This window comes from Dufourea novaeangliae, unplaced genomic scaffold (assembly GCF_001272555.1).
Source record: "Dufourea novaeangliae isolate 0120121106 unplaced genomic scaffold, ASM127255v1 scaffold69, whole genome shotgun sequence".
In the NCBI taxonomy this organism is placed as follows: domain Eukaryota; kingdom Metazoa; phylum Arthropoda; class Insecta; order Hymenoptera; family Halictidae; genus Dufourea; species Dufourea novaeangliae.
Window position 1 is genome coordinate 240,274 of NW_015373949.1, and position 14,715 is coordinate 254,988.

The 14,715-nt window shown below is 34.8% G+C and overlaps 2 protein-coding genes across 3 annotated transcripts; both read right to left on the reverse strand.

Annotated features, from left to right (window-relative positions):
- Positions 1-578: 578 nt before the first annotated feature.
- LOC107186139 (mucin-17-like) lies at positions 579-10,321 on the reverse strand. 2 transcript variants are annotated; one of them, XM_015573952.1, is made up of 15 exons: positions 9,869-10,321; positions 9,510-9,724; positions 9,340-9,420; positions 7,560-9,119; positions 7,216-7,467; positions 7,036-7,137; positions 6,503-6,607; positions 6,045-6,189; positions 3,455-5,916; positions 2,965-3,375; positions 2,678-2,881; positions 2,056-2,582; positions 1,707-1,950; positions 1,388-1,490; positions 579-1,309 (listed from the first exon to the last, which is right to left on the reverse strand). In XM_015573952.1, the coding sequence occupies exons 2-15, from the start codon at positions 9,612-9,614 to the stop codon at positions 579-581; spliced, it is 7,032 nt and encodes a 2,343-aa protein (XP_015429438.1). In that variant the 5' UTR covers positions 9,615-9,724; positions 9,869-10,321. The 2 variants fall into 2 exon arrangements, with proteins under 2 accessions (XP_015429438.1, XP_015429437.1); XM_015573951.1 differs by lacking the exons at positions 579-1,309; positions 1,388-1,490; positions 1,707-1,950; positions 2,678-2,881 and having other exon boundaries at positions 1,994-2,582.
- A 1,708-nt stretch (positions 10,322-12,029) lies between these two features.
- On the reverse strand, positions 12,030-14,113 carry LOC107186134 (PP2C-like domain-containing protein CG9801). The gene is made up of 6 exons (XM_015573946.1): positions 13,947-14,113; positions 13,645-13,871; positions 13,379-13,579; positions 12,953-13,250; positions 12,395-12,884; positions 12,030-12,245 (listed from the first exon to the last, which is right to left on the reverse strand). Exons 1-6 carry the CDS (start codon positions 14,111-14,113, stop codon positions 12,030-12,032), a joined length of 1,599 nt encoding a protein of 532 aa, XP_015429432.1.
- Between the last annotated feature and the right edge of the window lie 602 nt (positions 14,114-14,715).

The following is a 14,715-nucleotide window of genomic DNA, read 5'->3' on the forward strand; positions in this document are numbered from 1 at the left end:
CGTAAGATTTCTCTACAAGTACTACAGACAAAGTGGAATAAGTTGTTTTAAATAATTACTTTTTACAAAATTACATTACAAAGTGGCAGATTGAAAAATCTGAGCGAGTTATCTATTTAATTATCTAACTATCTATCTATCAATCTATCCGTCTATCTATCCACATGTACAGCTGCCAGAATTAGGTAAACGCGATGGCTTTATTACAGCTAGACTACTGGAAAGTATACATATTTTTTATATTATGCATAGTTATTGCCATTGCAGAACAAAACTTTGGAGAAATATGTAAAATTGCATAATCCAGTTAGTCTGTTTTAATTTATATGTATAAATGAAATTAAGGCTGCACGAACTTTGTACAAATAATTTAGCAACAATCTGCGTGATTTTAGATATGCATTACCAAAAAACAATGTTGCATTCTTAATGTCAAACATAGTTTTCATATTATTCACATTAATCACAAAAATCACCAAAATGAATGTGTAGTGTCCATTTTTAAATTTTCGAAACGAACAATTAGCTTGATGTTCACCGTTAACTTCACTTGTTTAACATACTTTATTAAAGGAGGGTCACGAGCCTAAAATGCTGCGGACTGCTTGGTCAAGCACTGTGTCCTTCGATTCACTGGACTGTGATGCACTGTTACCACTACTGCCAGGTAATGTGTTTGTAGGACGTTTTTTAAGATTAAGAATGCTATCGATAGCAGATTGTACCTGTGCGGTAATATCATCGTGTTCATTACCAGTGCCACTCTCATTACTTATGTGAAGAGAGCCTGGACATTGTGTTTGAGAATGTAAGGCCAGTCCATCTAAGCTGTCGGTATCTTCTAACAGATCTCGTTCGAGGTCTGTAGCGCTACTCCAACGTCTCTCAAAAATTGGAGTATTATCTTGTTCACAACTGTCTTTTACAACTGTGTTTTGAACTCCAGAAACACTCGCACTGGGTACATTCGTACGACATTCACCGTTCGCTCGTGTTCTTTCTGTTTTCGACGTTTTTGTTACAGCCACAGCACATGCACTATTACTACTACTATTTTTACATTTGAACGAGTCTGTGGTAGATGGATATACACCTAGTTCCTTTTGAATTTCCAACCACTCGTCGTAATCACCACTAGTACAACTTGCTGATTTAATCACTGGTTTACATTCCATTTCGTCACTTGGAAAGTCATCTTCTAATTCACGTTTTACAGATACATTAGTTAAGGGTGGTGATAATTTGTCTTCTTCTGTAAGACCAGGTTCGACCTTTGGCACCAATGGCTTTTCTTCCTTTTTTAATTCTTCTGAAAAAAAAAATTATTATAAAAAGAAATATACTAATAAGAATTCATTTCTTAAAATGTGTAATAAGAAAAATATACCATTAACTTTAGCCTCTTGTTCTCGCAACCTATTCAATATATTTTGTTCTTCGGCAACAAAAGTTCTATCAATCATCATTAGTTCTGATGTCCTTACTTCTCGCTGTAATATGTCAATTTCAGTTAACAGTTTACCATAAATATTGTATCCGTACACATAATAAATACACAGGGAAATATATGAATAATTTGATACTATTATCTCGGAAATAGTTGTGTATAAAAGATTTATAAACATGAAAATTCCAATATGCTTTAATATTTCCATTTTATACATTTCAAAATCTCATAATCTATTTAAAAAAAGTCTGTAACATACCATGCTTTCCATTAGAAGAAGGTACGTGTATTTGTTCATCATAGAATTGAATTTTGTTAACAGATGTTTCGCTGTTTCTTCGAATATCTCGTCAGCTTTTGCCAAATCCTTTGGACTAAGTACTTGTTCATTCAAACAATGATATCTTACAAGACGCTTACAAGCATCGCGTTTGCTCAAAAATGGTGTGTTCACATCCGGATTTATCGCACCGTTTTGATCAATTTTTAGTTGTTGTTCTAACCTGTAGATATAAAAGTATTAAATATGTTTGTAAGTAGAACATAAATGCAACAAATACATTAAACATTACTTATGTAAATAAATATGGATGAAAAAGTATACTTACAAGTCACTACGATTAATTTGTCTGCAAATTGGGCTAGACGCAGGCCTTTTTACACCTTGTCTGGGACTTACTAAAGGACTTGTATTACTGTTGGGACTGACAATTTGTTTATTTGAATTGCCATTACTGTTTACTGGACTTTGAATCCTCTGTGGTCCTTTGCCAATCATTCTCGGTGAGGCTACCTGGCCTGCAGGAGACCCACTTTGAACTTGGATAGGTGAAGATAGTTCTTGTTTAACAGGACTTGATATTTGTATGTTTGGCTTAATGTCTAATGGATCAGTTTGACATTGTGTCGATTGTTGCATTGCTGTTTGTTGTGTTTGGATTGGAGTTATTTGTTGTGCGTTGCCCTGCAGGGTAGCTACTGAGGTAATTGGTGGTGAGAATATTTGCATATTGGCAGAGGACGGATTCAATATCTGGTTTCCATGACTTTGATAATTTTTGTGCTGTTTTGCGTGCGTTTGATGCACATTCTGACTATTCTGCACACACTGTTGTCCTTGTACAGTTTGTGGTACCTGCAAGAGTACATATTTATATTATTATATAACGTATAGGATCAACAAATATTTATATATTTTTATGACATTATTACGAATAATAAATCACTTACTGTAAGGTTATTCATATAACTATTAGTTGTATTACTGTGTGCAGTAGCTGGTATACTTGGATTCAAAGTTTGCGAAGTTACTACACTAGTAGATGTTTGCGTTTGCGTTTGTACAGCCGATGTCTGATTCTTATAAGAATTTTGAGGAATTATAGTGGATGCTACTGTTGAGACTGCATTTACATTGAAACTTGCTTCTGAACCCTATTTCGACCAAAGTTATATGATACCGTGAAATTTTTACAAAAACGTATAATTATATAAAAGTACATTTATATATAACTTACACTACTAAGGGAATGTGTTGTAGTACTGACAATCTTTCCACTTGCTAAGATTTTCGCTTGTTCTTGATATAATTTCGTCAAAACGGTTTGATCTGGTTGTGAACCCGATTTACGAGCTAATATAGCTTGTATTTGTGATTGTATATTTTTTAGTAACTGCTGCTTTTGAGCAGGAAGTTGAATGGTTTGCACTCTTTGAACCATTTGACCATTTGAAGGAACTGATAAGTGACTTCCAGGAGATGATGGAAGTACAGGACCATTTGTGACAATTTGAGTAGATTCACTCTTAATTGGATTTGTACTTTGAGATGCCACAGCATTTGTTTTATTAGAATTATCAACCTTCTGAAGGTTGCTTGTATTCGATGGTATCATTGTTGGGCGGGAAACCGTAACAGTTTTGGTTACCTATTATTACAAATATTAAATTTAAAGCAAAAGATACATCATAAGTATCGAAAAATAAGAATAGAATTTTTCGACATACCTGGGTATTTCCAGCATTCTGAGTAGTAACAGTTTTTGTTCTTTTAATAATTTTTGCCTTCTTTGGTTGATTTGTTTGACCTGTGTTTCTGATTTGCTGTTGATTTAGATTATCAATAAACTGACTTGGAAAACCGGAATTTTGGATCTGTATATGTTGGGGCATTTGAGAAGGTGCAGCTTGTACCACAATATTTTGTATGTTGTTTTGAATAGTAGGAGCTCCACCAGAACTATTTACAATTATTTGACTTGTTGGTGTATTGATTTGTACACCTTGTAAATTCTGACTGTTTCCATCTGGCTCGCCAATCACTATTTTTTGAGTTTGGTTTTGATTTTGTACCTGGTTGGTTGCATTTAATTGCCCAGCTAAAAACTGTTGTAAAAGCTGCTGACTTATTACTTGCATCTGTCCGTTTGCATTTGCAATTAACAATTGATCATTAGGATTCAAATTGCTCAATGCATTTAAAATTTCAGGTGTAATTTTCGGTGCATTGTTTAATATATTGTTTGCAGCTGAATTCAGCATTGTTGTACTTTGAGTTTCTACTTTCTGAGATTCGTTTTGTTGAATAGTACTTGAAGGAGCAGGAGCATTCGTTATAACAATATTTCGATGTTGACTATTTTGTTGCGTGTTTAGTCCTTGCTGTATAGTATTGGCCGTATTTTGAGTTTCGAAATGTTGTGCATTAACAGAAGAAAACGTGTTCGCCTGCGCGACAACTTTCTGTTGCTGCACATTCACATTCTGTTGTACACTCGTATTGTGTAAAATAGCGGATGTATTTTGTTGTTGCATACTGGTGATAACATTCTGTTGCGCATGAGCTATATCACTGATACTGGACTGTAAATTTTGCTCAATATTTTGTACATTACCAGCTGCATTTTGCTGTAACACATTAATTATATTTGGTTGGATACTAGAATGTTGTAATACATTCATAGTATCATGCTGCATGGTATTACAAGAACTTTGTTGCTGCAACATATTCACAGAATTGTGTTGAACATTCGAACCAGAAGTTTGAAGATTTTGTTCAAAAACGTGTTGAACGTTTTGCGTTTGCACAGTCTGCGCCGTTATTTGCTGGTGTTGATTATGCTGGAATATTGGTGTTTCTTGTTGTAATGTTACAGTTTCTTGCTGAAGATTCTGATTATTTTTCGCCATGTTGTGTTCATTTTGTACAGTTAAACTATTTGGTAATGACTTTTGAACATGTGCACCACTTTGTGATATTTTATTTAGATTTTGTCGCACATTAGTAGTTACACAAGCATTCGTAAGCCGCACTTGACTAGATTTTTGTGTAGAAACATTAGAATTTTGTTGATTAGTAGTTGCTTGGTTTGTATTACTTAATCGAGAACTTTGCACATTGAATGTGGTACACGACGGTTTTGTTGATAAAACATCAGAAGTCGTCAGGACATTACTGTTAGGCTGTGCAAGGCTAGAATTGGATGATGTCTTCGATGTTGGTATAAGATTTTGCACGGTAATACTTTTCGAGGCTTGCATATCCAATGTTTGTAAAGTTCCAAGGTTGCTTTGGACACAAACGTTTAACACAGGATTAGATTCTTGAGGAACATTTACACTTTTCTGCTGATTACTTGGTTTCGAGCATACTTGCACATGTTGTGGACTAGTAGCACAAGTAACACTTTGAGGACCTGTAGGACTTACGGTAGTAGCAACTGTTGTAACACTAGATGATAGAGGCGATTTCACGAATTTCTGTTTTTGTAATACAGTACTTTGTGTAGTTTGTGTTGTTGTTTGCGCTTGTCCAAGAAGATGCGAAATAATCGGTGAATTTTGTCCACCGCCTTGCGTTAACGATCGTATCAATGCTTGAGCAGTCGTCTGATCCATTTCAGGTTGATTTGGTTCTGAAGTACGGTGTAAAACAACCCTTCCATCCTCTCCAAGAGCGAATCGCAATTGGCCCTGTATCGCGTTCTGCACAGGCATCTGAAGTTGGGCAACAAGCTGACTATTAAGTGTTTGAGAGACAGAAGTTTGGGTATTCGTTGTATTTGGTGCAGGTACTTGTATCAGATTCTGAGCAGAACTGGTTGGTATAGTCACTTGAGGTGGAAGTTGTCCTAGATTTTGCCCTGAACTTGATTCCACTTGAACTTGACATGAAACATCAGATTCAGTTGTAAGATCAGTATCAAAAATATCATCGTCATCCCCAATTCCTGATATTTTCATTATACTAGCAAGATCTAATTTCGGTGGTTCGTCGTCTTTCCGTTTGGCTTTCTTCTTTTTCTTTGCCTTCTTCTTAGGTGGTGGTAATAATGTCTGTTCGACAACGGTTTGCGTGCACGGAGTACTACTGGTATTAGTACCTGAACCCACTTGTGAAATCTGCGGTTGAGGACTTTGTACCATTGCATTTTGAATCACTATAGAATTACCAGTCCCTGAATTCGCAGCTGAATGGAAAAAAGGATATATATATATATGTATATAATATAATATAATATAACTGCGCGCGAGCACATGCAGTTTTAACTTTTAACGCGAAAATATATTTCAATAAAATAGTAATTGTAAAACTTACAAGGTGCTGGACTAGACGGAGTATGTCTAATTACTGGAGAAGCAGCTGAAGGAAATCCATTAGGTACAGCGAAAAACGTAGGAGTAATGCCTTGCAACTGCATTCCTTGCGCCGTGACAACTCTTACTAATTGCTGTTGTGTTAGCTGTAAGAGGAAAAAATGTATATATTGAACAACTATACCTTGCAACACAATACTTTTCCCTAATTTTCCTTATTAGATTTAAAGTATCCTAAGAAAAATTTACTTTAATGTAATTTATCAGAAGATTTTAATACATAAATCGAAACCATGGAATGCACACAAAATTTTATGATGACTGGACACCATGTGAAAAAATTGACAATGACCTTAAGTAAAATTTCTAATGACGTATAAAAAGATATTTCATGTAAGTAGTAAGTAAGCAATGATTGAATATGATGAAATTGTTTGACTGCATGGATGAAACCATCACCTGTGCAGTATGTGTTTGTTGCTGGGCGCTTGCTGGCGTTCTTAGTATAAGTTGAACACCACCTGGTTGCTGCTGTACAATAACAGGTCCAGTTGACGGCAAAACCTATGTATGAAATGTGATAAACATATGAAGCATAAAGCAGATAATTGTGACACTAAAAATGCGAATAAGCCAATATAGAAGAGATCAAGCATATTAACCCTCTTGCACCCGGCATAAGACGTCCGTGTATTGTTGGAAATACTACGGGAATTGTTGTGTGACAAAATAGGCTATAGAGCAGCAAAAGAACATCGAAAGAGATTTAATTTAAATTTCCATTTAAAAATTGGCATCGCATAATCGGGTGATATCGGCCGGAAAGATTCTTCGCGCATGAATCAAGTCAGCCAAAATCGGGCCATGGGATTAAAAGGGTTAAAATTATTTTATATTGGTAACTGCTAGAATAGGCGTAACATGTATACTTTCGAATGATCTCATAATGAATAAACATGCAAGTGACAAACACCTTACAGACATACAATTACCTGATTCAATAGAAGACCCTGTGCTGTTGGTATCATTGTAGCTGTTGTGGGATTTTGTTGAGGCCCAGCAAGAACTAACTGTGGTTGAGTTTGTTGAGTCACCTTATAATCATTCAATAATTTAAATAAAAAAATATTTTAGAACAGTTGAAAAGGTTTTAATTCAACAAAATATATTACTTGATTGGTAATTGTGGTAGTAACCCGTTGTTGTTTTTGTTGTGATCCAGTCGGTTGCTGATTAGGAGGTTTTGGTAAAATTTGAGGAGGTTGTTTTGCAGGCTTAGTTGTTGCTATTTGAATTTGTTGATTTCCAAAAAGATGCGTTCTAGTTACTAGCTGTGTTGGCGTGGATTGATACCCCTGTGGTGCACCATGAATTATTTGTAATACTTGCATACCTTGCTGAAGTATGGGTGTATTAGGTCTAACCTGGAAATTAAAAAAAAGAAACATTAAAACTTTGAAATCATGTTGGAAAGCATAGAAATTTTACATATTACACAACATAAAAATTTATTTACCACAGGTGGACCAGGACTGCCTCCAGGTGCTGGACTTCTGTTGTTCAGAGAGTTATTTCCACTTAATAGATGAGGACTTTTCGCAGGAGGATATGGACTAAGTACAGGACTTTGAATTTGGCTAACACTCATTGGACTCTGCATTGGACTTTGCATTTGTATATTAAAATTATTATTTGAAGTCGACGTCCCGACAGGACTTGGGCTATTTCTGTTCGACTGTATTGAATTTGACGCTGGACTTCTAAGTAATAGCCTATTAGGACTAGGGCTTGGTGTGGGTGGTGCAATATTAGATGCTGGACTTTTCAACGGTATTGAAAATGGACTGCTTGGAGAACTAATATTCTGACTCTGAATATTTTGCATAGATTTTACAGTATTTATTGTACTGACCACATTTGATGGCTGAGACGAGCCCGTTAATGTAACTGACGAACTTAAGCCAGGGTTAATTCCCTGCGAATACTGTCGCTGAGGTTGAAATCCAGTTGATTGAGAGGAACTTAAAGAAGAAGTATGACTCAGTGACATATTCGGCTCGTTCGTTGCAGATATATGCTGTACATTAGACGTTGTTACATTAGATATATTTGAGTGCATTGTACCAAGATGTGGAATATTAGTAGTGAGATTCACGTTCGAAGCGTGATTCACATTTGCTGTGGTTGTATGAATCGGTTCACTGGAAGTGCTAGTGAATATACTGGAACTCGTCAAAGTGCCAGCATTTGATATTTGTGAAATAGTAGAAACATTAGAATTTGGGTGTTGCGATATGGCAGAGCTTGGTACATGTGCAATATTTGATCCAACAATGTGTGGTGCAATACTTTGTATACTTTGTATGGTTTGGAATGGAAATTGCGTACTGTTGGAATTTAGACTAGTTTGAGTCAATCCAGTTGTTAAAGCACTTACAGGTCGATTGAGACCTTGATTCACACCAGAATTTATACTTGTAGTAGTCAAATTTGCGTTTATGTTTGGATTGATAGCAGTTAAACCAGACACACCAGAACTTGGGGAAGTGAAGTTTGTGCTTAAACTGGTAATATTCTGGTTCACGTTCGAGTTTAAATTCGTCAAATTTGGATTTACATTAGTAATTCCAGCATTGGACAACCCAGAATTTATACTCGTTGAATTTAACGTATTAAGTCTATTAATTCCAGTATTTATATTATTTAAATCCTGCCCCAAACCAGATAAACCATTGTTAATACTGTTTGAACCAATATTCGGAGTTAAATTGGAGTTTATAGCATTCAAGTGATTCAGGCTAGGATTTATTGTAGGTAGTCCTGTATTTATACTTGGCAGGCCCAAATTGAGCAGAGGATTTGACGTAGTGATAACATTAGATGTGAGGGATGTAAGGCTGGTATTTAGAAGTGATAGTGGCAATCCCATATTAAGGCCCACCCCAAAAGTGGGGGTGGCCGGGGGTAGGCCCATACCAGTCCCCGAGGGATTTATGGTACCCTGATTTAAATGATTTAGCTGGTTTACATATACTATGTGATTTCCAGTCGTTGATCCATTTCCTTGGTCTTGCGGCTGTAATACAAATTTTTATAATAGAACTCATTATATCCTATTTTCTTTAACAAAGGAGCACACGTGTTGGGGTAAAAATTATGACAGTTTTTTATAACACTGTCATCTAAAAGTGTGAACACGCAATATATCCCTACGTGTGTGCTCCCTAGCCAATAGGAAACAATTTTAACTGCATACAGGACATACTCTTCTTATATTCTTAATTAAAAATACTTACATTATTTGATGTTTGTTGCAAAGCAAATGTCAGTGATTGACCACTCGAATTTTGGGCCTGTAATTGTTGTAATTGTTGCAACTGAAAATCAAAATACAGTTTACAATATCACTTAGTAACAGGGAAATATGATTTTCAAATGTTATTTACTGTAGTTAAAAGGAACATACTTGTTGATGTGTTAAAACAGCAACAGGATTGTTACGCCGAGCAGTCGGGGAAGTTGTAGAGGATACTGAGTCCCCGAGAAGAGGGCGTGACTGAGGCTGCTGCATGCCCACGCAGCCCCTCTTTACTCTGGGCAGCGTCTAGCCACCTTTTCAGCTTATCTATGTTTGCTTCTATGTACTCCTATACATTTGCAATACACATTGAGAATTACCAACTGAAATAGAAGATACAATAAATACATAGTTCCAATGCATGAATACACTGATTCAAAGTTACAAATAGATATTGTCTACAAGTATTTACAAATGTGAATGTTAAATTTAAAAAAATATAGGCAAATAAATTGACGTCTATTTACTGTTATTAATATTCGCTGTAATCGTATTACTCGCCAGTGATAACTGGATTTCAGTGACAGGGAACAAGTTATATTTGCGCTACGGCGCCACTCAACGCGTCTGCGACCTACGTCTCCTATTCCTGTCATCCATGTAACTTCGTGTTTCACCCGTTATTTAGGCAGTACTTTCTTATAACTTCAGAATAGTTGTGTTTACATATGTGGCTGATGTTTGTGTTTAATATCATACTGTAGTGCTAACCATACTTGGATATTAATTTCTTGCACACAACAGGTAGTTCTTTTTCGAACTACATTATCCATTAAAGAATAACTGCACAATTGCATTCTGAAAGTATTCTGACTTATCGTCGAAGAACATTTGTTGCAGGATTACATCCATGTATAAACACAATTGAACTACATTTTTCCATGACATTACATTAGAAATTGTGCATATAAAACAAGTCTGGATATGTAACTATCTAAATAATATGTCCTTTATATTATCCCAATTCCAGATAATATTCGGTAGTCATTATTCAGCAGTTCATGAACATTCAGAGCACTAATATCAGGACATTTTGTATTTAAACTGTTAAATATGATTCAACGCTGCTTCACACTTCAGCTTTATTTGAAAGTGTCACATATAGTACACTTATGGCTTCCCAAAATCTGCACTTAATTTATACCCTGTAATATGTAAACAATATTCAATTAGTCATTCCACATAAAACTAATACATGTGAAAAATATCACTGAAATTATATTATTTCTTCTTAATTTACAAAGAACTCGTAATATTTTAATTTAGTGAAACTTTTACTATCAAACAGAATGGATGTTATCATTGAAAAATTATGTTACGTACAATGGGATAGAAATCGAACACACTGTTATGGCACGTTGAAAGTTATAGGTATGAATGATCATTTTATAGCGGGAAGAAAAGTTCCGAATAAAAATTCGACAGCTGGAAACACATTTTGAGGTTATAACTTGCACGCCTGTGTGCAAGCATACGTGCTACACAAGCCACTTACACGCATACAAGAATCGCATACATCTCACTCTCACTTATGGGTACCAGCGGCGCGCGGATGCACACAACAAAAGCCCAACTGACAAGGCGTAAACAAAAGAAAAAGCAACCATCTGTGAAAAATTTTTCGGTCCGAATGGCTGAGAAACTCGAAGAAGGTGTCCCGGATACATGTATTTCATATTGACGTGAAAAAATGCGAGTAGCGTCGCGATGAAAAATTGTCAATATTACCTCCGCGAACGCGGTTTTGCCACCCGTGTTTTCTTCTCACGATTTTTCCTTTTTTCACGCTTCTTTTCGCATGATTTTAGTTCTGTACACAACCTTTCGTTCCTTCGTGAACAAAAACAACATATATGAACTACACAAGAGGCAAAATTCTACTTAAAATAATAAACTTTTCTGGCACACGACAGTTCCATGTACGCGTTACACTATTCGGTGGCAACGGCCATCATGTATTTGTCAAGGCTGCCATTAGCACAAGTCTATAAAATCCCAGTGCTTTTACCATTGGCGACACCTCGGTTATGGTACTGTAACTTTTTGCAGCACCCATTTAGCAAACTCTTCAATGTGATTGGTTGATACTTCACTTATAACCAATCACTAAACAGAGAATGTTGGTAATTTTAATACGCTAGCATTTCAAGAGATTTTGAACGAAACGCATGTTTACATGAAATTTTTATTCAATTATGCCATTGTATTGAACACAATTTAGTAAGAAGACAGATTTAAATACCATTTAATTTCGAACGAAAATTTCATAGTGCGTTATTAAGAGATTTTCAAAATAAGAAATTTTTTGTACTAATATTTACCGCTACCGCGTATATTTGAATGCGTGCAACGATGGTACAGGCACGTGTACTATTGCATATATGTACAAGTTACACACATTCGAATCAATTTGGATTTACTATATAGTTAAGTAAGTCTTGTCACATACAGAATAAGCACATATATTTTTATTTTAAATAACAAAATAATGATATAAACAACTTAAATTTATAATACTTAAAACAATACTTTTTAATTAAACTTGTTCAGTAACATCTTATAAAAAAAAACATTTTAATTTATTACTTTTCTTAAAAATAAAAACTATAACTTTATTACCATGGTTAATTATAAACCATATTTTGAATCAAATGTTCCAACTACATATGCTACAACTGTTGCATGATCTAACTTTCCAGGAATCATGGAAACCTTGTCCAATGTCTTTATTCGCCGAGTTCTCTGTTCTTGTTTGGAAAGTTGGACTAAATGGCCGTCTTTACTTTGTGCGTAATATAAATCTGTATCTTCCAATATTCGTCTTTTGGCAGCAGTTATGCGCACCTTGTTATAAAGAAAAGTAAACTCACATTAGTATTAAGAGTCAGCATTTTATTTTATCCAGTATCTTTTAGTTTCATGTATTTGTTGTTAAAAAAATGTATGATATATATATTATTTCATATATTCTATTTATACTTTAGATAACTTACTGCAAAATCCAAAAGAAGTTCACAAAGATGTTTGGCACTGTTACATGGTGGACCTTCTCCAGACACACCTCTTCGTAACAAATCCTCCATCCTCAGAAGCGTTAATTCGTGTCTTTGATAAGCCTCGACTACCGGCAAATTAGATTTATTTTTATTACTATTACCAGAATCCGCATGTCTCAAATTTTCTGCTGATTTTCGACGGGTTTTCGACCTTCCTTCGGCATGATTTTTCACAGTTGAATCAGGTACACTATTATGGCATGGTAAGACAGCAAATTTTCCAACTACTGGATCAAAATTGTCAGAAATTCCATCGCTAGTTAAAAATACAATGTCTTCATTCTCAACCTCTGTCATTGCAAGCGTTAAATTATTTAATTCCGGATTGCATCCATCTACAGGTCCTAAAGCTCCAAGAGCATCGCGCATGTCGCGCATACAATGAATATCATGAGAACCTCTTGTTATTTCTCTTACACCAGTTTTCCTATTGAAGTTATGTATCATGTAAATATGTTATAAATCTAATAATTTCTAGTACCATATCTGTGTTACCTTGAATATACATAAGCTAAACTGTCACCAACATTACAGGTACAAGCCACATATTTTTTCTGATCTGTATTGGTCTCAGAATTTGGCAGTGGAAGAACTGCACATACAGTTAATGTTGTGAGCATTCCTTGCTCCTGTAGAATTAATGAATGTGCAGCATGGAATGAACGAAGTAAAGCTATAAAAACATCTTTCGTTGTTGTTATTTCATTGTTAACTGAAGGGCAAAAGAGTGCTGTATTCAAGTATTCCATACTTCCATGTATAGCAGATCTAGCTGCAATACTTGCTTTGGTACCTAATAAATTTATATAAGTACTGTATTTAGAATCGTGATATTTATTATAATAATATTAGCCATAAAAATGTTAGTCATATATATATATACACACACACATGTATTAACTTATTTAAAAACAATCATACCCCAATTAACACCATCAGCAAGTGCTAAAATAGATGAGTTTCCTCTTGCTACAATGCCAAAACAGTCTGCAATTGGTTCCCCATTATTTGTATTATTTGTAGGGTTCTTTTCATATAATGTAGTCGCAATTCCATATGCTGTTTCACAAGGATGAAACCAATCAACAATACCAGCAATCGTGGGTGTTGTAGTTGCAGATGCTGAAAGAAACAATTTTTTTGTTCCTTAGATCGTTTCTCTGGAATTCAATGATTTTAATACTTACTATTTCTATATTGTTCACCTTGATCTAACATATCAATGTAATCTATGTCAACGTCATTAATACTTAAATGTTTTTGTTGTACATTAACAGCTGTAAGTCCACTATCAGGACCAGTGTAGGCAGCGATTACATTTTTGTCTTCTTGAAAACTTCCAAGTTGTCTAATTGGCAATTCTTCCGGATCTCTACCATGCACAATTGTTGGTCCTTCCTGTTTTGTCTCTAGACTAAAAATATTACTTATATATTATATTTTGTTTAGAATATTAATTAGAATATTATTTACAAAAAATAAATATTACCCATCAAGGTATCGTGTAATAAAGCAACCACTTGTAAAATCTTGTGTTAATGATCTAGGGCTACACAAGGTTTGTTCACCTTGACCTATATTTTCTACAGCTCCTGCCAAGTTACTGATTGACAGTTGCCGCATAAAGCCAGCAACTTTTTTTCGTAAACTTGGCATTCTTTCTAGCAAATTAAATTCAAGTGTAGGTAGAAGTCAGATCAATATCAGTTATCAGGTAACATGACATTATAAAATGGTTGACACTTATTAAAGGATTCAAACCATGACCTTATCTTGAAAGATTCATTCTTCTTTAAACCTTATGGAAAAAAGAAATATTTAAATGTATCACCATTTGTTTATTATATACTATTTCCTTATTTTATAATATTTCTACTAACAATGAATAAATGTAGAATTGGATAATAAAATTTTTATTTGCGCAGTTTTTTTTATATTTATAAAAAAAAGAAACAGGAGCATATATGATTAAATATGTTACGCTTATAGAAAATTATCTAACTTTTTATATTTGAGATTTGCATTTCAAATCAGCGTCTTCGATAAGTACCCGTTAATCCGTTAATTTTGGGATCGAACGATACTAAATATATACGATTCTGTAATGTGAAACAACAATAAGTTTACGAACACGAATGCATTCAAATAATCATTATATAAATATTACGATCTTACCTAGAGAATATTCTTACCATGCAGGAATGACATCGGAATACACACTGAAAAGTACATCGTTTTCCACTTTATCGCCATATTGA